Source organism: Tachysurus fulvidraco, chromosome 22, assembly GCF_022655615.1.
Source record: "Tachysurus fulvidraco isolate hzauxx_2018 chromosome 22, HZAU_PFXX_2.0, whole genome shotgun sequence".
NCBI lineage: Eukaryota > Metazoa > Chordata > Actinopteri > Siluriformes > Bagridae > Tachysurus > Tachysurus fulvidraco.
This window is the reverse complement of record NC_062539.1, coordinates 18073211-18096894: the sequence shown is the minus strand read 5'-3', so window position 1 is coordinate 18096894 and position 23684 is coordinate 18073211. Positions and strand designations below refer to the sequence as shown.

Genomic DNA, 23684 nt, shown 5'->3' with positions numbered 1-23684 from the left:
TTAATATAATAGTGACATTCGTTTAGAGTTTACAATCCAACAAGTGATATTTGGTGAAAACATTGTGTCTTGTGATTATATTCATTATATATCACTATATGCAATCAACTGTAACTTATTTTAAACTTGGTACTTACAAATAGTCAAAGATAAATGTTGAAATGTAAAATAGAGTTATTTGCAGGTATGGACCTGCAGGGGGAGCTATTGTTTTAGCTGTAAATTACTATTATCCTGCTGAATAATTATAATAATAATAAACAACATCATAATTCTGAATAAAAATCTGAGCTTTTTGAACATCTTGTGTTTTCCATACCCTTCATAAGACTATGTCTTATTTAAAGTGAAATCCTGCACAGCTAAGTAATAAGCATTAATAATAACCAAAATTGGAACATACGAATAAACATTAGAATAATTTTATAATGTTTAATACAATTGGAATCTTGTATATATCTTATGTATATTAAAATCTAAAAAGACACATGTTCTGGTGTTGACTTTGTTAACCCTGCTGTCACATGACATTTCACATGATAGATAGATAGATAGATAGATAGATAGATAGATAGATAGATAGATAGATAGATAGATAGATCTAATAAATAAAATAATAAAAATGGATAAATATCCCTTTATAAATCCAAAATCATGAAAAACACAATATGAAAGCAAGAGTTTTCACAATAATAACAACAAACATGAACACAATTATAAAATATAATATAGCCTCATATCCACAAGTCTTCTGAGTAAATGAAAATAAAAAAAAACATGAGAAAACATTTCATTTGTTCTTCATTTCTAGCTTTAAACTTAATCTTTACTGCTTGAAATGTTTTCCTTTTATAGACATTGCATGAGGAACTGATCTTAAAGCAGTTAATTTCAGTACATGCATTCTGGCTATTTATAATTCTTTTAGTGTGAAAGCAGTGGAGGCTTCAATTGTGAAACTGAGTATCAAAGCAGGCATTCAGATACTCAGACTGTCTGTCAACAACAAGACCACAATAAAAAATCTCTTACATAATTTGCCATGCACATTGTAAATAAAAATCAAATCAAATTTTATTTGTCACATACACATACATACAGAGTACGACTACTAGTACGATTGCTACTAATGACTTGACTACTGTTTTGATGTCTGTGGATCATTCTCTGTGGGCAGATCACAGGGATGAGGTGGGTTTTGTTTCCTGTCATCCATACGAGGCCAGGATTAAACATTTGACTCCTGTATTTATTAGACAATATCCTTTGTCACCTGAAAAAACTGCTGGCATTGACTCTATTTTGAATTATCTTTTGCAACAGGGCGTTGTCACTCCATGCGTCAGCCCATACAATACACCTGTCAATCCTGTTCCAAAACCAAATGGTTTGTGGAGGTTCACACAAGAACTGAGCCTCCTCCTAGGGGACAGCAGTATATGTGGACCAGTATACAAACGTAAAAAGGGGGAAGTCATGGCCTAATGGTTAGAGAATTTGTGGGTTCGAGTCTCGGGTCGGCCACGACTGAGGTGCACCGAACTCCCCCCTCAACTGCCCCCCGGGCGCCACAGCATAAATGGATGCCCACTGCTCTGGGTTTGTGTTCACGGTGTGTGTGTGTTCACTGCTGTGTGTGTGCACTTTGGATGGGTTAAATGCAGAGAACAAGTTCTGAGATTGGGTCACCGTACTTAGCCATATGTCATGTCACTTTCACTTACACTTAAAAAGGAATAAAAAGGAATATAATTAAGGATAAAAGTAAAACCAAAAGGAGGTAGATAAAAAAAAGTATAAACTATATAAAAACTATATGAAACATTACAATACGAAAGCACTGGTGAGAGAAATCATACATAGATCCAGGAGTTTATTGGCAGTGCCAGCTGAAGTAATTTATGCTGACGTATGTGTCCCTTAGTGACACTTGTTTTCCAATTGCGTAGGAAACCCTTCCACAATCCCACTAAGGAATGTGTCCTAATTTGCACTGGTTAGTTTTGAAAACACAAGATCAACTATCAGAGTTGGTCTTACCTTGAACGCAGGTGTCCTGCGAAAGTCCCTTGGTCTTCTAACAAAGGATCCTCTTCACGTTCTTCTACCTATTCAATTGTTTGGACCTTTAAATGAAGGAATCAGACTTAGACCTTCTTGTCTTTTCAGGGTCCTCACAATGGGAGGCCTTGTCACAGTGGGAGTGCTACAATCCTTCACGCTCTCTGAGATCACAAAACTCAGGACTTCTGCTAGTTCCCAGAATATCTAAGTCTACTAAAGGTGGTAGAGCATTTTCTTATTTAGCTCCCAAACTTTGGAATAGTCTTCCTGTTAGTGTTCGGGGCTCAGACACACTTTCCCAGTTTAAATGTAGATTAAAAACCCATCTGTTCTGTCAGGCGTACACATAATACATGCCATAATATTGTGCTCTATTACATCAGACTGGCAAATATTACAAACAGCAGCTACGTTAATTCCTCTCCACTCCTTCTCTCTCTCTACCCATCCTGTGGCATCCTGAAATTGTACCAGCTCCGATCGTCTTCTGTGTGATGAAGACTGAGATGAGGCCGACTCTGTGAGAATCCTGAGGCATCTAGTGATCTACCAGCTCCAGTTAGATTCTGCGATACTAAAGAGATGTGAACTCCACGAGGTCTTTTACATCACTACAACATTTATCAGACTGTATATTTATAATCACACCCCCAGTGTCACCCATAATAGGATGAGGTTCCCCTTTGAGTCTGGATGAGGTCCCCTTTCCTCTCAAGGTTTCTTCCTTTACCATCTAAGGGACTTTTTCCTCCCCACAGTCACCTGCGTCACATGAGACTTGTTCAATGGGGATAAATACATACACATTTAAATATATCTAATATTAATCTTTATATTATTTTAAATGTGTATTACATTAATCTTTATATTATTCTTTATAATAACCTTTTGTTCTAGGTTTATGTTCTGTAAAGCTGCTTTGAGATGATGTCAATTGTAAAAAGCGCCATAAATAAAAATGAATTGAATTGAATTGTTTTTATTAAAAGCAATGCAATACAGACAAATGTTTGTAATATATGTAAAGTAAAAGATAAATACAAATAATCTCCTTCAAATAATCAAACAGTATTAGAATAAGTAAAAGTAATTAAAATGCAAAGATAGACACAAGAAGACATACAAACCAAGAAACAGTCTCCAAGTGTAGGCTAGCGTTTGTTCTCTGATGCACACAGAGTATAACGCACTGAGCTTGTCTACTAGAATGCACACCAAGATGACATTTCATTGGCCTTATAAACACTTTGTAACATTGCTATTGCAAGTTGGCTTTTTAGACATCCAATATCAAATTTCATCCTCTAGACATTTCTCGTCAACAATTCTATATATGGTTATATGGTTTCAGTTCACTTCCTGCACCTGCAAAGCTGTTACGGTTACGGTAAGCGGTTACATATGACTGACACCTTCTCAGAGCTGAAACACTTCATTTGCAGATGTCACCCACGAATGCTAGTGTATAAGCGAATCTTGATGCGAGTAAATGTCACAGTGGGCTTTTAAGATTTCACTGCAAGAAACATATACATCTAAGTTTACCATCAAAATAAGCAATATTAATCTTATCAATGCTATTATAGGAGAATACATGAACATAAAAAAAGGAAAGCGATTCAGAGTTCTCCTGAACTTCTGAAAATAAAACTTAACGCATTATAATCTTCCTTTCATTTGGAATCTTCTTCCAGCTGTCTAGGTACAGCGTCTGATCCCTCGTTGTCTTCTTTTAGTCACTCATATTTAAGTCTGTCAACTCTTCAACCCTTAGTATTTTTACATCTATTTTCCTTTGTCTATTTGCCTTACGTCTCTCCTTTCTTTTCTATTTTTCCTTTTCTTTGTACTATCCATTTCTGTCTGTCTTCTGACGGATAAGTTAAGAATTGGTTGAGGTGTATTTTTGCATTTATTTGGGTTTGTTGGTTGAGAACAGTATTAGAGCTTAGGAAGATTCCTGTCACTCCATCCTGTACCTGCCCGGGTCTTACAACACAGAGGTCTTACAACACAAGTACATTAGTGTTGATGCAGATGAAAAACAGAACACAAAAACATGTGGGTCCGGGGTTACAGGTGAGGACCCAAATACAGAATGCAAAGCAATCCAATAATCCACAAACACAGGGAACAGTGTAATGCAGAGCAGGAAGTAATCGATGTCAAAGAACAGTCCAGTAAATCCAGAACATGAGCGAATTGAGCAATGAGGAACAGACTGAATCGGTAACAGGGAAACAGGCAGGGTCAAAACCAGGCAGGACAAATTCAGGGCAGACAGACTGGTAACAGGCAGCATCAAATCCAGGCTAACAGGAACTTGAATGAAGGCTAGATGTCTAAACAGAGCACATAACATGGTAACACAGTATGTAAACAGAGTAATGTGGTAGAGGATCCGCTCCAATTCAGTCAGCAATGCTTGAGGAGGGCTAGGGCAGAGGTGACTGAGGCCTCCAACTGATGGGTGGTGAATAGTGGTGGTTGATACCCATGCACAGCATGGAACAGCGAGAGACTAGTGGCAGCCTACAGAAGGGAGCATTTGCCAGTCACACCAGGTGGGACTCCCAGGATATGGGTTCTCCGGTACACAGGATGCAGAGTCCACTTTTCAGCTCTTGGTTAAGGCACTGGCAGGAATTCGCTTTTCCCAAATATAGAAGTGAACTGAGGGCCGAGGTCAAAAAACATGCTAAGGATCAGAGCTGTTTCCTTGGCCCGATGCTAAGTTGGGCAGGGAGATGAAGTGAGCCATTTTGGAAAAGCGATCCACCACAGAAAGAACGGTAGTATGCCCAGCGTAAGGGGACAAATTTCTGAGTTATGGCCACCTGATACTCTGATGGAGGAAAGAAAGTATGCTTGGAGCTCTGGGATAATGGAACAATGAAGGAACCATGACACAATTGATGAATCTGTGCTTGAAGGTGGACCGGAACAAATAACCTTCCCTCTTCCAGCTGGCAGGAATCGGCAGATCAGAGCTGGCTTGATTAATTCTTCTCTGGACGTCCAGGCAGAGAGATTGGTCCTTGACAGAGGAACAATGACACAGTTGTAGAGCCTATGTGGATGCAAGGAAGCTCAATCTTTGCTGAAGGCTAGACCCAAGTTGTGGTAAAATGTGGGAACGGCAGAGAGATCAAAAAGGGGCTTATCAGTAACCAGGGCTGGATGGAGGAATTGAAAGGTGTAGTGGGTGCCCCAGTTGAGAACTTGGTCATTATTCCAGTCTATGTTTGGATTTTGTTTCTGGAGCCAGGGGAAAATGAGCATGAGGGGAGCATGTGGGTATATAATGACTAGGAAGGTATGGGTAAGGGGACTACTCAATTGTCAATAATTAGATCTAATAACAGATAAGTTCTAGAACAGACTGATGTTATTCCTCATGAGAGGTCCACTTGGGTTGCGTGTGCCAAGGACAAATCAAGAATGACAGAAAACTGGTGGACATTATTTGATTCCGATTCTGACATATTGTGCAATACCATTGTTGTGTTCTTTGATGAATGAGGAAAATTCTAGTTGGACAGCACTTGATAATGCCAGTAGGAGATGTTAAGCATTAACAAATTGATCAGATCTACTGGAGTAGCTGACTCTTGAATGGATACCACATTTTTATGATTATGATGATGATGATAAGTCTGAGAGCTGACATATTGTGAATGTATGTGCAAAAAACATGATATCTGAGGGATAATCGTCTTATAATAGTAATGATGGTGTTAAGTCTAGTTTCTCTTTTCATTTAGTTGCCAACTATGCTTTGTTTAGAACTGCACCACTGGTACTGTGACAAATATGAGTTAAAGAAACATGTTAGCGGATATTACAACTATCTCAACTTGTGGTTGAGGGTGTGGAGGATGGTATTAGAAATAGACTTGTGTACTTTTATACATACACACATTTGCTATTAAAGTCTATGCTTGGGGATTTTATGCACAACGTTTTCAGACATGTATGTGAGACCTTTCTGAAGAACACAATAAACTTTTCCAAGGCTAGTGCATGAATTGTTCTCCCAAAGCCAAAAGACTAACCAGCATAATGGTAAGAATGCTTAAAATAATATAAACATGTATTAACAAGTTAGTGTTAAATATTGCCATTAGATTATATTTTTATATATAAAATAATGTATAGGGAAATGTTTTTGTAAATAAAGCTTAATCTGTTCATTCTGTATTTCAATAATTATGCATAATATAGATTATATATTTCTTTACATTTCCTTTATGTTTCCTATTTTTTAAGGAATAAATAAATAATTATTAATATATTATTATTATTATTAAAATATCACATTTACAGGTATTCAGATACCTAACATATGCACTACAAATTTTATTTGTAAAAGCAGCTTTTCATGAATTTAGAATACAAATATTAAAATTATTTTGAGATCCTCATTTGTCACAACAAAACCTTGTTTAAAAATGCGTCTATAGGAGGTCATGATATCGAGTATTGAATATGGCACATCTTAGCTGGTGTAGATTTAAATACCAATATACACCCAAATAATACCTATTGTGTGATTATATGTAAAATAATCTTCATGCAGGAAAACTGTTCCAGTGTCTTGAGTCCACTTTTGGAGAAATATTACCTCTCACCAATGTACGGTCTGGAATTTACCATCGGCTTCATCGGAAACCTAGTGGTGGTCCTAGGCTATATCTTTTGCCTCCCTGCTTGGAAGTCCACTAACGTGTACCTGTTTAACCTGTCTGTGTCTGACCTCGTCTTCCTGTGCACTTTACCTGAGCTGTCCTATAACTACGCTCACAACCTGAAGAAATTCAATACTGCACTCTGCATGATAAATCGTTATATCCTCCATGTGAACCTGTACTCCAGCATCCTTTTCATGATGTGGGTAAGTGTGGACCGGTTCTTACTGATATGTCACCCACATCGACAACACATCCTGTTGACTCTCAAGGCCTCGCTGTGCATCACCATCCTGAACTGGATCTGGGTGACTGTTCAAATCTCTCCTCTCATCGTCTTCATTATCACAGACTTGGAGCAAAATAACTGGACAGTATGTCGTGATTTTGCGAGTCTGGGAAATCCCCAAGTTATTCTGATGTACAGCATAATTCTCACTATAAGTGGATATGTGATTCCCCTTATAGGTTTGTTCCTAGCATCACAAAAGATGGTTTCTGTTCTCATTAAAAGAGAGGAGATGTGTGGGACATCATTCCAAAGGCCAGTAAGGGTTGTGAGGTCTGCAGCAATCATGTTCCTGGTGCTCTACACACCTCTCCACGTCATGAGGATTGTCCGTATTGTGTCTCGGCTACCTGAATTAAATTTGTCACAGTGTGTTGTAGACTACATCAACGGGGCTTACATAGTGACACGGCCAATTGGATTTGCACAGAGTGCCATCAACCCTGTGTTTTACTTCCTCATGACAGACAGTTTTAAAGAAGCTCTGCAGGACAAATGGAGGCAGATTAAAAGGATGATAATGAAACAAGTCTGACCCAGACAAAGACAGCACTTATTATAATTGCTGTGCTTTCCAATACTGTGCTGTACAGAGTTTTTTGCTGACGTGCCAGTAGAGGGCGCTATTATTTCACTAAACGCCTGATGCAACTACTGAATAATTCTAATAATTCTGAATACTAATAAAACAGTTTCTTGAACATGATTGTATTTCATTTGTTTATTTGAATATATTTACTATCAAGCAATTATAAAGAAATATGCATAACAAAGATATAAGCTAATATAGACTAATAATAAAAAGTAAACTTCTAATACAATTGGAATATGGCTACATTAAATGTGTATATTAAAATGCATTTATATATTAATATTAACATTTAGTACAATATTGTAAATGGTGTTGATTGACAGTTTACAGTGAAAGTATTGTAATGACAATGTCAGTTTTCCTTTTTACTATATAAAACCTTTGGATTTAAAATGATGAATATCAGGAAAGAAAAAATGTGAGCTTCCATTTCTTGTTATTTACATCTAGATGTGTTAAATGACTTAGAATACGGTACTTTTGGTGGCAGAACACACAAGTTTTATGTGAGCAAAGAAAATGAAATCATTGTCAGCTCCTCAGTTACTTTCAGCTCTTCATGTTGGTTCATCCTCTTTAACAACACATATAGTCGTCACATGCGAAACCCCGAGCTCAAACCAGGAATAATCATATAGAGTTTTCGAGTCAATGTAATTGGGCACATCTAGGAACCAAGTAATTCCTGTTAGTCATCACATGTTCCCATATTATTGATCACTTGTTATATTTATGGGTTCATAAACATCATGCCATGTTCTAAGTTAACATCCAACATTAAAAATAAAGAATTGAAATATAACAGTTTGGACAATAGTCTCCATCTTTTGGTCTCAAAACCATATGATTTCAGCATATAGCAAAATCAATAGAACTGGCCTTGTCATTACAATAGAAAATTATTTCTATCATTCTATCATATTATTTCAAAAATGCATTTTTATTTAGTTATTTTTATTTCCAAATAATAATGTTTTACACATCTTTTCTCAGATTAAAATCTAACCTTACTCCAACCCTTACCTTTATTTATTACCCTCCTACCCGAGAGAGAGAGAGAGAGAGAGAGAGAGAGAGAGAGAGAGAGAAAACAAAACAACTAAAAATAAGCTAGCAAACATATGCAACAGGTGTGCAACATTAATTGCCCATTTCCCCATACTCCTGCTGATGAATACCTAAACCACACCCCCACCTGCCACACACAGATTAGGTAGCCGCTCAGTCGGTAACTGACTCCTCCCTGAACTGATAGAAATTCAGCTTCTGTGCTCACAGTGAACTTTAATGTAATGCCAGATTCTGACAAGTGATCCAAGTATTCATGCGGTGGAGCCACAGCAGAGGTATGTGGTCTGATCAGCGCTTCTTCTCCATGCTGAACTTAGACTACTACAATCAGAGCTTCCAGCTGATGTTCAACCTCGGTCAAACACATTATACTGCACGTGTTTAACCCTCACAAAAGTCCACTGGCACTGGTCGCTCACTTAAATAGCTCTCACACAATTGTTATATGATTCTTAGTCACTTATCACAAATAATGATAAGGTGAAATAGAGACAGCCTCTAGGAGTTAAAATTTACACAAGTACCGATTTAGAATACATCAATAGAACACCAGTTGAACAATTGTCCAGTTTTAAATACTTAAATGTTGGTCCTCACTTTTTGCTAAAAAAAAATACACCAATTTCTCTTCTTCTTGAAGACGCTATCAGCGAGCCTTAGCGGTTTCTACAGGAGTATCTACAGGTATCCTGACCAAAAGCATTACAGTTTATGGAATACTCTAATGAATTGGACAGGAAAAAAACTCCAGGTTGAATCACTTCATTCCATAAACTATAATATGTCTAAACAGGTCATCTTCATCTCAGTTTAAAACTTCACAACCTCATAGACTTACTAAACCCCACCCTTACCTTCCAATACATTTCCATTACCTTGATTTGAATCAGGCTGTGATGATTTGTACATTTTCTAGTCCCATAGTGCCTGATATTTATCCTTATATTTATATGCCTGATCTTATCCTTGACTAACTAACTGTCTCTCATTATGCCAGCTCTGTGAATAGGGAAGGGTCTTTGGATCACGGAGATCAGGAGCCATCCATCTGTGCAGAAGTGTCTCCACAGCTCAAACAGACTTGGGAGGTCCCATTCTAGTTTTTGGGTTCACCATGGCACTCTTTGCGTTTGTCAGTTTGGGGAAAGGTTTAGATAGACAAACACATTTGGAATGTGGCCCTGGGATTTCCACAGAACTTCAGGTGGAGGTAAACTCATCCAATGTTCTGAAGAGGTGGGTGGAGTATTGTGGAGATGGAATGTTCATCATATCTCTGTCCATGCACATGGACATGTAAAACTATTACAAGCTGGATGGGATTGTTCAGCAAGTCAGGGTTGAGGTGGGAAAAGCCACTCTATGATCTACTCCAGATCTTTTCATTTTTGTGCATTTTATTTTGATTCTTTGTCTCCACCTTTGTTTGGCCATTGTTTTATCGCTCTATTATGTCATTATCTAGTTGTAATTATTAATCTAATATTACTTAACCTGTCTAACCTGCCTTTTTTCTTGGATTCTTTGTTCATGTTTTCAGTTTTGTTTGTCCTCTTTCCCTGTTTGCTTGTTATATTCATATAGTTCAGTTCAGTTCGATGTTCTAATAAACATGCTGATCTCATGCTATGTGTCCTGAGAGAAAACAGCTTGTTTATATACGACAAAAAAAGTGAGCAAAAGGTGCGCCTCGCTAATTGCCCATTCCACCATAGTCCTGCTGCAGACTCCATCTAAACCACATTCACCTTGCTGAATGTCCAATTCCTTAAGAGTTTTAGCAGAAACCATAAAGTTTTGCACCAAAACTGACCTGTATTTGGATCTACTCATTATCCCCTCCACTCAGCTTAAAGCCCAAATTCAAGCTGAACAATAGCAGCCCAAAGCACGACAAACCTCCACGCTTCACTGTGAACACAATGCTCTTTTGGTGCTTTTTTTCCATTATGGCCAGGAAATTCAACTACGTTCTCATCAGACCAAAATACATTGCAAACTTTTATTGTTTTCGTTGTATTTTGATTAAAAGTCTTCTGTTTGCCCAAAAGTCTGTTTGTACAGGTACCTGTAGGAAGCAACCAGTACTTGGAAAAAAAATGTCGTGATTCTTTTAATGTTCTATAGACCAGTTTTCTTCTGGACAATTCATCAGTTTTAGATGGACATCCTGCACATGAAAGGAGATGAAAGGATGGTTACCCTGGCGACAGATGAGAATTCCTTACAATTTTGGGGGCTCGTCCGGGATATCAGTTTTCGGGTAAGTGCTGATTTGGTATCTTTTCATACAGGTTAAAGTGTAGGCACTTACCTTGTGTACTGGTATCTATATTTGGGGATGTCAGTGTTCTGTTTGCCCAAAAGTCTGTTTGCACAGGTACCTGTAGGAAGCAACCAGTACTTGAAAAAAAAAATGTCGTAATTCTTTTAATTCTGCTATAGACCAGTTTTCTTCTGGACTATTCATCAGTTTTAGATGGACATCCTGCACATAGTAATGTCATTCATGTGCCTTTTTTGTGACCCACCCAATATTTTTCTACATCTTTATGCTCTGTTTTGAGGCTATCAGGGTGAAAATGCTAAATGTGTCAGTGCCATAAAAATGCACTCTTTTAGTTACTGAGTCTTATATAAGATTTATATCTGATAACCCTGTGTAATTGTACATTAAGGTATTTAAGAGCAGTACTACATCTGTTAGATCTTGGAGTGCAATAGAAGCTATTTGAACCAATTGAATGCTGTCGCCTTACCACCCTGGTGTGGTGGGACATTTTACATCCCAGGAAGCCCTTATGTCTGTTTCACCTTCTGGCTCTAGCCTTTTATTGATGCTGTCATAGATGGAGTCTCTGTCAGCACTTTACATATAATTTACATTGTCCATCACCTGATTACAATCATACCTAACAATCTCTCTCTCTCTCTCTCTCTCTCTCTCTCTCTCTCTCTCTCTCTCTCTCTCTCTCTCTCTCTTTGAGCTATACATGCCACTCCCATGCTCTCGTCACCTGGTGGTCACCCTGACAGGAAATGACCGTCTCTGCCTGGAGACAGTAATGCCTTCTTTGAACCAATGTTTTGTCAGTCAGCTGTATGGTCTGGTGTTTATCAGCAATCATTTAAAGACTTTGACAGAAAGGTTTTAGTGTTGGGTCTGTGGTGAGTTTACAATGACCCATTAGTTCCTCTATGAGCTCTCAGTTGCACTATTATGAACTGCTGTAGAAAGGACATTATTTACATGGACATTATTTCCTGTTCAGTGTCACCCAGATGAGGATGAGGTTCACTTCTGAGTCTGGTTCCTCTCAAGCTTTATTCCTCATATCATCTCAGGGAGTTTTACCTCACCACCATTACCTCAGACTTAATCATTAGGGATAAATGTTAGAAATATATATTATTTTATAAATTAAATAAATCTTCACTAAATTAATATTTTTAAATTAATTTAAAACTTTATTTATCTATCTATCTATCTATCTATCTATCTATCTATCTATCTATCTATCTATCTATCTATGTTCCTATACTTCTGTTAAGCTGCTTTGAGACAATGTGAATTGTTAAAGTCCTTTACAAATAAACTAAATTGGCACTGTAGTTGGATGTTACAAAGAAAAAATTAGGAAGATCATCTGGGAATAGTTGTAATTTGTTTGGAATTAATTAGCGATGTTAAAGGATGCCAAGTGTATACTAATTAATATTTAACGTGAGTTTGAATGTGATTGGTTGACTTTGATCTCTGCGGCACTTGCAAGCTGTGTGTTGGAATTTTTTTCTTTGGTTTTCTTTTTAATCCTAAAACATTTCTTCAACAGTTGTTCGTCAATTTCACAATAAAGATGAAAAAGGTTTGAAGGACTTTGTTTAAATGAGCTTTATTTTTTTCATCACACACCTGTCATTTTAACAGGTAGATGTAGACTTTTTATATGTCTTTAGATCTCTCAATAACTTCATATGATAGCTATAATGTTATCATGATTAGTTATAATTGTATAATCCTATTTTTAAGAGTAAAAATTAAATTATACTTATTAGCAATTAAATGCATTACAAAATCACTATTAAAATTCCCACAAGCTGTTTATAGACATTTTCAGAATTTCTATAAATTCCAGAGATCTGAAATTACAATGTAGAGAAAAAGTTTTTGCCCCATCTGGAATTGTTTGTTTGAATTCTTCTTCTTTTTTAAACAACTAGGGTAAGGGTTAAGGTTAGGGTGAAGGTTAGGGTTAGGGTTAAGGTTAAGGTTAAGGTTAGGGTTAAGGTTAGGTTTAGGGTAAGGGTTAAGGTTAGGGTTAAGGTTAAGAACACCTAAGAGACTATAGGCTAGTGTAACGTCAGTGTTCATGATTTCATAATTAGAAAGAGAATCGAAAAATATGGCAACAATGAAAGAGTAATTCAGCAAAAACATAAAAAAGGAAAATAATGGATTGTGTCATTTTTGCAAAATAATTTTGAACTTCTAATATTCAGTAAAAAGTTCTTAAATTTAGATATCTGCAAGTTATAAGGTTATTTGTAATATAACAAAAAAACTAAACCTGAATTAGATTATAGACCTTCAGTATGTACCATGTAAGTATAGAATTCCATCTAGTTATTTTCTGTGAATTATAAATAGACAAATAGTGTGCATATATCTCAGATGGACATTATTTATCATGCCAGCAATTAGCAGTGATTTTAGAGGACGTTTATGCACGACAGTTTTGCCATTTAAAGCTGGTGGACACTCTAATGACAAAACGTGAATGATTTGAAATTTTTATTATTTTTAATTTTCTTTAAGAAAAACTGAAGGGGACACAAAAAACCTGATAGTCCATATGTCCGGGATTATGTGTTTTATCTAAAATAAAAAAGGTTGAATATTTGTAAAATTTATATAGAATTGTAACCAGAAGACATTTTAGAATTTCGACAAACAGGGTCAAGGTCACAGCAATGTCAAATGTGCCTCCTTCGTGTTCTGAAATATACTTTACGGATATTTTAGGTGTACAATAATGTAATAATAAGCACAAGGCTTGTTGGAGGTGGAGGTGTCTGATGCTGTCAGTATTTAGTTCTACTTATTTTTAAATGCTGGTTTTAACATTCTAACATGTTTAGTAACGACAAAAGAAATGCTAACAGTTAACATGTATAAAGCGCTAGCGTGTATAAACAAGCAGCAAGGTATTTTTGACATTTAATGCTGTTGAACTTGTAGTCAGGTCACTTCAGGCATTTCTGCTTACACTGCGTTAGTACAGCGACAGATCAATTATAGCTTCGCTGGAAACAATCCTCACTGTTCAACACACATTTGTAAAAGCTCCATCCAACAGTCAACAATTTTGATTCAACAAAACTTAGCACTTTTCCATTTGCACCTCTACGAATGTCTACGAAACGATAACACAGGCAAATCAACAGGAGTGAAAGACAGGTATAGAGGCAGAGAAAGAAAGAAGAAAAACAGCAAAGTGATCGTTGCATCAGGTTGCATCAGTGTGTCATTGCATCAGATCTCAGGATTGAAAAATACCAAATAAATACAGTGTACACTTTACACTTAATGATGATGTGCTACAAATGGGTGGTGCTGAGATTTTGGGAATAAAGAGCCCTGAAAAGCTGAGTTCAGTCTCCCAAAGCCAGCAGAACAAACAGCGTAATGGTAAGAACGCTTCAAATTCTATGCATGCTTTGATCGAGATAATGTATACTAGATCATTTGTATTAAAAAGCATCCAGTAAGTTCCAGTATTGCTAAAGATTATTTTATTGTCATGAGATTTTTCTAAACATTTGGAAAGAAAATGCTAACTATGTTAAGTACCAACACTTTAATATTTACAATAAGAGTTTAAAGTTTAGTTTATTGTTAAAAATGCAAAAGAGTCCTTTATTATACATCAATCTTATGTGTATTACTGAATGTGTTAGTTTGGTTTTCTGTAAATCCACCATCAACGTTGGCTAATCATTAAAGTATTCTAATGCTTATGCTTTCATGGGTTTTTTTAAATATTCAATTAAGTCTTATTTGCTAATTAAGGTTTTTTATCGTACACACAATGGGTTTGAGCTGAAACATTCTGTTGTAGGTTTTGACTGAGAAGCTTTAAGGGCTCATTCAGAGGGAGATTTAGATTTCTTAAGGTTTTTAATGTAGCCTACTTAAGTACTTGCAAATGAAGTGTAATTCAATCGGATTATCCAATTTTTAATCTAATTATGCTTAAAATAGATCAGTCTTTTTTTTTTTTAAATTGTAATCAATTGTAATGATTTTTTAATAATTTTAGTGTTTTGTTTTTTTTAATCAGAAACTCATATTTATTAAAAGATTTTTTTTAAACATATCACATAATATCACAAACAAGTAAAATATTAAAGAAGTAAAAGGAATTTTTAGTTTTTCGTAATTGTTTGCTGGTGTTCAGCTTAGTCTTCAAACCTTTTCTGAAGGCTGAAATTAATCTAACAAGAACTTCTACATGCTTTATCCATCATTATTGTGATAAGACATCTGTATGAAATTAGCTCTCGCATGGATGTAATATAGTCTCAGTGTAAAATCTCATGCAACAAAGAATTTTAAACTTTACAGTTTATCTGAATAATCTGATTCCACGATGAATTTAATGAATTTTATAGTGAAATGTAGTTTAATAAATTATGAACAAACACTATTCTATTTTTTGGCCCTGATTTGATATGAAAATCTCCTTTTGCATTATCCCACACATCTGTACATGACATTCATTTATACTCAGAAAAATAGCAAAAGCTGTTTAAAGAGTGAACGTTTTTAATAAAACATCATGCTAGTATTATTCAGCAAATTTCACCTTCACTGACATGAAAATAGAGGGCTTTATGTACAGTCATTATATATTAGTTACACTAATCTTTATGTCTGCAGGAAAACTGTTCCAGTGTCTTGAGTCCACTGTTGGAGAAATATTACCTCTCACCAATGTACGGTCTGGAATTTACCATCGGCTTCATCGGAAACCTAGTGGTGGTCCTAGGCTACATCTTTTGCCTCCCTGCTTGGAAATCCACTAACGTGTACCTGTTTAACCTGTCTGTGTCTGACCTCGTCTTCCTGTGCACTTTACCTGAGCTGTCTTATAACTATGCATACAACCAGAAGAAATTCAAAATTCAGAAGAAATATTCAAATCGCTCCTCTCATCGTCTTCATCATCCAGGACTTGGAGGAAAATAACTGGACAGCGTGTCGTAATTTTGCGAGTCTGGGAGTTCCCAGAGTTATTCTGATCTATAGCATAATTCTCACTATAAGTGGATATATGATTCCCCTTATAGGTTTGTTCCTAGCATCACAAAAGATGGTTTCTGTTCTCATTAAAAGAGAAGAGATGCGTGGGAAAAGGCCAGTAAGGATTGTGAGGTCTGCAGCAATCATGTTCCTGTTGCTCTACACACCTCTCCACGTCATGAGGATTGTCCGTATTGTGTCTCGGCTTCCTGACTTATATTTTCACAGTGTGTTGTAGACTACATCAATTCAGCTTTCATACTGTCGAGGCCAATTGCCTATTTACACAGTGCCATCAACCCTGTGTTTTACTTCCTCATGACAGACAGTTTTAAAGAAGCTCTACAGGACAAATGGAGGCAGATTAAAAGGATGATAATGAGACCGTCATAAACAAGTCTGACCTAAAGGGCTAAAAATCATCATTAATTATTTCTTTCTTTGTTATTTTTCATGAAAATGGAGCCAAATGAGATGTTTTAGACCAAAAGTTCTTGTTATTAATCAGTGTCTCTGTGCTATCTTTACATTTATTAGTGAGGTACACTATTAATTATACTAGTATCACAATTACCCTGTTTAGTAACTTCTTAAACATCTGTAGTACTTGGTCAAATTAAATGGTTACAAATAGCTTTTTCAGACGTGTGCCTGTAGGGGGCGCTGTTGTCTTAGCGGTAAAATACTATCCTGCTGGAACGCTTGTTATTACTACTTAACAATTGTGAATAAAATCGGACTTTCTTCCATGACTGTGTTTCAGTAGTTATTACATTTTCCTAAATGATTAGAAATAAAATATACGGTAATAATCAATAAAATATGCAAGGAGAAAGAATAAAACACTTTAGAGGAATTAAATAAAGCTTATTATGGAAATATCAACAAAGAAAAGGAGTTCAGGAGGAGAAAAGACGTCCAGGAGGAGACACTTCCGACTATTATTGGTTCTGTACATGAGGAACATGAGGTCAATCTCACAAGCTTCTTAAAACCTTAAACTTAAGTGCTATATAAATTGAACAGATAAATAAAGAGCTTTTTTCACATAAATTGTATTGGATTAGAAATCATGGTGATGCAGACAGCTGCTTATGGTTTATCTCAAATGTGTGGATGGCTTCTACTAGAGTTTGACACAATCTCTGTCAAGTCTAAATCCTGGCTTCAGAAAGTCTAAAAGCTTCTGCTACGCTCCATGCAAAGGAGAAATGAAGAAAATAAGTCATCCACCTCAACAGAAGTGACGTGACGTATGGCTAAGTACGGTGACCCAGACTCAGAATTTGTTCTCTGTGTTTAACCCTTCCAAAGTGCACACACACAGCAGTGAACACACACACACACACACACACACACACAGCAGTGAACACACACACAGCAGTGAACACACACACACACACACACACACACACACACACACACACAGCAGTGAGCACACACACACCGTGAACACACACCCAGAGCAGTGGGCAGCCATTTATGCTGCGACGCCCGGGGAGCAGTTGGGGGGGTTCGGTGCCTTGCTCAAGGGCACCTCAGTCGTGGTATTGCCGGCCTGAGACTCGAACCCACAACCTTATGTTTAGGAGTCAGACTCTCTAACCATTAGGTCACGACTTCCCCCATCACGTTATATCACACATCATGGATCACAGTGTTGGTGTGGGCTGCAAACTGTGTGCTCTATATGTAAATATTAAATATCAACAGTGTATTTTATTCTGTTAGTGACTGACAGACCCTGCATGCTGAGGGTGTTGTACTAAATGGTGCTGTGTGGAGGATCATACAGTTTATACTTACTGAAAGATGAGCTGCAGAACATATTTTTATTCTGTTAATTATTTTTATTGTTAATTATTTTTCTTTTATTATTCCTTATTTCTTTTATTATTCCTTATGTTTACTTTCTCTATGTTTATGTTCTGTAAAGCTGCTCTGAGACAATGTCTATTGTTAAAAACTTGAATTGAATTGAACATGGCTGAGATATAAGAAATTACATCACTAAGTTTGAGGCTGTTATGAGCATGTATGATTCCCATGGGCTTTATAAATCCCACAGTGTGTGTGTGCACACAAAAATAAGGAAATGCACGCACACACACACACACACACACACACACACACACACACACACACACACACACACACACATACATATGCTTATGCCATTTAAACTTAATAAATCACAATTTTCTTGAAAACATTTCACAGAGGTAAATCTGCCTCCTTTTCCCTGTTACTGCCCACAAATATCCTTAAACCATCAATGTGATTTGCCTTAAATATATTAAACTCCATTTTTGTCCCTTTCAGTGTTGATTGAGAAAGCGTTAAAAAACTTTTCTTCCATATTTTTGGAAGTGGACAAAAAGGCACAAATGATGCTACTGAAAACTAGAACAAAAAAGGGACCTGTGGTTAAAATCCCAGGAACAAAGCATATAATTCCTTCGTGAAGCATTACGCATGTCAAATGATTGAGATTAGTTCATTAGGGTTCATTTTGTTGTTTGATAAAGTAGATGGGGCAAGAAGCCCATTCTGCAACAGATCACATGACTTCACTCCTGCAGTCTGACTGCTATAACACACACTAGCGTTTGCAGTGACAGCGACTCCATTTCCTGTGGTAAGGTATGATAACGTGGACACAATGTACAAGTGACTGTTTATTGTACAGAGAGATCTTAATCATGTGTTGTTGTCCTTCACCACAATGGCCTTCATGTTTTGGTAAGTTCCAATCCTAGGATCTAATCACTGTTAATCACTCCAAACGTAGATGTTGTTGATTTTATACAGTATTCATCTATAAAAGAAAATAAAACCTTCAGATCACTGACATATAATCATTTATGAGATCTTCTATTCACTGTGTCATTGCCACATGGGTGCTGCAGAAGATTATGGACCATGGAATCTCTCCTCCATTGAAGAAACATAATAAGGGCATGACACTGAGGCAGACATCATTGATGTATAATTGGCAAAAGCAGCTTTATGGTTGTATAACAGTGTACCAGTGGAGGTTGTTAACACAGCTTCATACCCGATCTCCAGTTATTGGATACTTTCGGTTGCAGTCGTTGCTACTAAAGGTGCCACATTCAGTATATTTCTAATACAGTATCTAAAATCAGGGGTGATGTTAATATTTAATTAATATTTGTGACCCATTTCTTTCATCAAATAAAATTAGTAGTAGATAATTTATGCAAGGGGCACGGTGGCTTAGTGGGTAGCATGTTCACCTCACACCTCCAGGGTTGGGGGTTCGATTCCTACCTCCGCCTTGTGTCTGTGGAGTTTGCATGTTCTCCCCGTGCCTCAGGGGTTTCCTCCGGGTACTCTGGTTTCCTCCCCCGGTCCAAAGACATGCATGGTAGGTTGATTGGCATCTCTGGAAAATTGTCCGTAGTGTGTGAGTGTGTGAGTGAATGAGAGTGTGTGTGTGCCCTATGATGGGTTGGCACTCCGTCCAGGGTGTATCCTGCCTCGATGCCCGATGACGCCCGAGATAGGCACAGGCTCCCCGTGAAATGAATGAATGAATAATGTATGCAAAATCAGTTTGCTATATGAGGCTTGTAAATAACGTCTAGGAGCTGGAACATGGCAGCAGGGTCTGGTGTCCTTAAGGTTCCATATGAACGACCATCCAACAACGCTTACTTTATGAACACTAAAGCTGATATCAAGCTTTAATGTACAAGACAACGGAAAAAAAAATCCATCAAATAATGCAGAGTCATCAAAACATAACATTTCTCCGTCTGTAACTCGATAAATTTACAATAAATAATAAACAGGAGTGAAAGACAGACACGGAGACAAAGAAAAGATAGAAGAAAAGCACCAAAGTGATCGTTGCATCAGGTTGCATCAGTGTGTCATTGCATCAGATCTCAGGTTAGAAAAATACCAAATAAATACAGTGTACACTTTACACTTAATGATGATGTGCTACAAATGGGTGGGAATAAAGAGCCCTGAAAAGCTGAGTTCAGTCTCCCAAAGCTATGGAATAAAAACACTGTCAATAATAATCGTATGTAATTCAAAGCATTTGTGTGTAAATTTAAAATTTACGGAGTCGGATCCCAGAACCTACGGCCACTACAGTTTACAGATACGAGATTTTTTGTGTTTGTTCAAATACAACTCCAAAATGTACGACTATGATAGTTTACACACACAACGCTTGTTTTCACAACACCTCTTTTTCACACACGAAAACGGTCTGCGAAACAACTGTCAAAAATACGTCATCACGTTCACAGGCATTACTATCCGAGGGAAGATGAATCGATTCCACGTAGTGCGCGTGCGCCCCGCCCTCTTTTAAACCAACTACTCACCTACTACTTATTTTTATTTATTTATTTATTTATTTATTTATTTATTTGTTTGTTTGTTTGTTTGTTTGTTTGTTTATTCTTCATTTAAAGAGAAGTAATATGAATAAATATATCGAAATAGTATCTGATTCATACTACTACTATTTATTTATTTATTTATTTATTTATTTATTTATAATTTAAAGAGAAGTAATTTTAAATAATATATCTAAATAAAGTGATTCACACCAAATTACCTTGTTTATCTGGACTTCACAGCAGTCCTAACCAGAGCATCTGGGAGGTCACGAGTGATGCATCTCAGCTGGTGTGGATTTAACTGCTGGTTAAAATAAAATATAGCATATGAAGTTATAAACATCTTTCATTTGAACAACTTAGCAAGTTGTTTTTTTTTACTGTTCTGATAATGAATGCTATAATGCTGTATATAGTTAGAATTTGGGTTATATGGACAATTTATATTGAAATACACAAAGCTCCTTTCACACAGTTCCACACTCATTAGAACAACATGTTAATTCATAATGAGAAAAATAGCAACAGGATCGTGTCCAACCTACAAAAACAAATCAAAAGCATTTAAAGTTAAATTATATTGGCAGGAAAATCGAGCTCTTTATGTGCAGTAATTATATGTAAAATAATCTTTATATCTACAGGAAAACTGTTCCATGTTCATCACTCCACTGTTGGAGAAATATTACCTCTCACCACTGTACGGTCTGGAATTTACCATCGGCTTCATCGGAAACCTAGTGGTGGTCCTAGGCTACATCTTTTGCCTCCCTGCTTGTAAGTCCACTAACGTGTACCTGTTTAACCTGTCTGTGTCTGATGTCGTCTTCCTGTGCACTTTACCTGAGCTGTCCTATAACTATGCTTACAACCTGAAGAAATTCAATGCTGCACTCTGCATGATAAATCGTTATATCCTCCATGTGAACCTGTACTCCAGCATCCTTTTCATGATGTGGGTAAGTGTGGACCGGTTCTTATTGATATGTCACCCACAGCGAGAACACATCCTGTTGACTCTCAAGGCTGCAATAATCATCAGCATCCTGAACTGGATCTGGGTGACTGTTCAAGTCGCTCCTCTCATCTTCTTCATTAACCAGGACTTGGAGCAAAATGGCTGGACAGCGTGTCTTGATTTTGCGAGTTTGAGAGATTCCTAAGCTATTCTGATCTACAACATAATTCTCACTATATCTGGATATGTGATTCCCCTTATAGGTTTGTTTCTAGCATCACAAAAGATCGTTTCTGTTCTCATTAAAAGACAGGAAGTGCTTGGGACATCTTTCCAAAGGCCAGTAAGGGTTGTGAGGTTTGCAGCAATCATGTTCGTGGTGCTCTACACACCTTTCCATGTAATGAGGATTGTCCGTATTGTGTCTCAGCTTCCTGAATTAAAATTGTCAAAGTGTGTTGTAGACTACATCAGTTCAGCTTACATAGTGACACGGCCATTTGCCTATTTACACATTGTCATCAACCCTGTGTTTTACTTCCTCATGACAGACTGTTTTAAAGAAGCTCTACAGGACAAGTGGAGGCAGATTAAAAGGATGATAATGAGATCGTCATAAACAAGTCTGACCCAGACAAAAAAAAGCACTGATAAACCCATGTCAATTTATTTGCTATTAACTGGACATTTAATTAATTTTATGGTTATAAAGATTGCGTAAGTAACAATTTATTGTATATAAAAATTTGACTTTTGGTCAATCTGTTTGTTTTAACTGTAATTAATGTAAAACAAATCCTGGTATTTGGTAATGTTATATAAATTTTCTGCATTGCCAAAAAATCTAGAAACATAAAAAGAGTTATTTGTAGACATCTCTGTAGGGGGACTTATTGTTTACATTTACAGCATTTAGCAGACGCCCTTATATCCAGAGCGACTTACATTTTATCTAATTTTTATACAACTGAGCAATTGAGGGTTAAGGGCCTTGCTCAGGGGCCCAGCAATGGGAACCTGGTGGACATCAGAATCGAACTCACAACCTTTCGATTGGTAGCCCAACACCTTAACCACTAGGCTACCACATAATTACAGACATTCTGTTACTCCCACAGAATGTCTGTTATTACTACTGAATTATTGTGAATAAAAATAGGAACTTATTGATTGTCCAGACAGACAGGGGTTTTATTAATGACAAAATCAACAGACACAAGAAAACACTAGGGAAATACTGAACAACTAAAATACAGAAGAAGATAAAAAACAGAGAACAGTAAGTATCAAACAACAAGGACTCAGCAAAAGCACATGCAAAACAGCAGGTATAAATAGGTGGGGTAATTAACAAGACAGGAAGAACAGGTGTGCAGAGACAGGAACAGGATAAGGATGGGGCGGGGCAAACATGAGTGAGCACAAAACAAATACAAAGACATGGCACAGAATATAAACAAATCCCTGCTGGAGCGCCCCCTGATGTTTATGCAGAGAATGGTCCATGACAGAAGATCACTGTAGTGCATTCTGACCAGAATTGTTGGCCAGGTCTCAAACCTGAACTGGAACAGATGAAGTACAGCATAAAGCATTCAGATCATCACAGGGTTTGGCAAGAGCAAGACTATAGTAATAACACAAAATTATAAAGAATATCTTTAATATACAAAAATATAAGAAAACCCCCAAAAATGTAATGATGTTTTATCGTACAATTTATAGCTAATACGTTTTCAAATATTCAAAATAATCTAAAAACTAAATGCGAAAATCATAACTTCTGATTATCGTTTTATACAGTTGTGCTGTTTTTTAGTGTTTCATTCTTGTTATTTCCAAGTAATTAAGTTCTGGGTTTTTGGGTTCTGATTGATCTCTAACTTGTACCCAATGGCGAAAGTTTGATTTTGACATTGGTGGGGACATAATTTATTTGACATTGGTGGGGACATAATTTATTTGACATTGGTGGGGACAACATTCCCCGTATTTTGTGCATAAAACTGTAGTATAAGAATACTTCCTTACTCACATACCGGTAGCCTGCATAATCACGTTGCATATTGCTACATACAACGGAATATAGCTGCAGCCGACCTCAACACATTAGCGAGAAAGACAAAGCCAATCAAACAGCGACGTGGGTTACAGAGGCAGGACTCAAAAAAGGCAAAGGCCAATCATTTTAGAGAGTTGAGTTACAGAAGCGGGATTCATTGTAGGGGGTAAATCTGTTAACCGTTTTTGTCCCACTAGTTGCGCTATTTTTTTACAGAACGGCGTTGTAAAACATTTTCATCTTATTTAATGATTCCTGGATAAATGTTAAAT

General features: G+C 36.8%; 1 protein-coding gene and 2 pseudogenes across 1 annotated transcript; all 3 read left to right on the top strand.

The window, feature by feature from the left end:
* Positions 1-4650: 4650 nt before the first annotated feature.
* On the top strand, positions 4651-7742 carry LOC113652865 (succinate receptor 1-like). The gene is made up of 2 exons (XM_047806568.1): positions 4651-6129; positions 6644-7742. Exons 1-2 carry the CDS (start codon positions 6088-6090, stop codon positions 7574-7576), a joined length of 975 nt encoding a protein of 324 aa, XP_047662524.1. The 5' UTR covers positions 4651-6087; the 3' UTR covers positions 7577-7742.
* A 7838-nt stretch (positions 7743-15580) lies between these two features.
* On the top strand, positions 15581-16466 carry LOC113652868 (annotated as a pseudogene).
* A 4564-nt stretch (positions 16467-21030) lies between these two features.
* On the top strand, positions 21031-21969 carry LOC113652870 (annotated as a pseudogene).
* The last annotated feature ends 1715 nt before the right edge of the window (positions 21970-23684 follow it).

Coding starts and splice junctions, on each gene's coding strand:
- LOC113652865 (XM_047806568.1), top strand. CDS start 6,088: ATGAATTGTTCTCCCAAAGCCAAAAGACTAACCAGCATAATG. Junction 6,130..6,643: donor AAAGACTAACCAGCATAATG/GTAAGAATGCTT, acceptor ATCTTCATGCAG/GAAAACTGTTCCAGTGTCTT.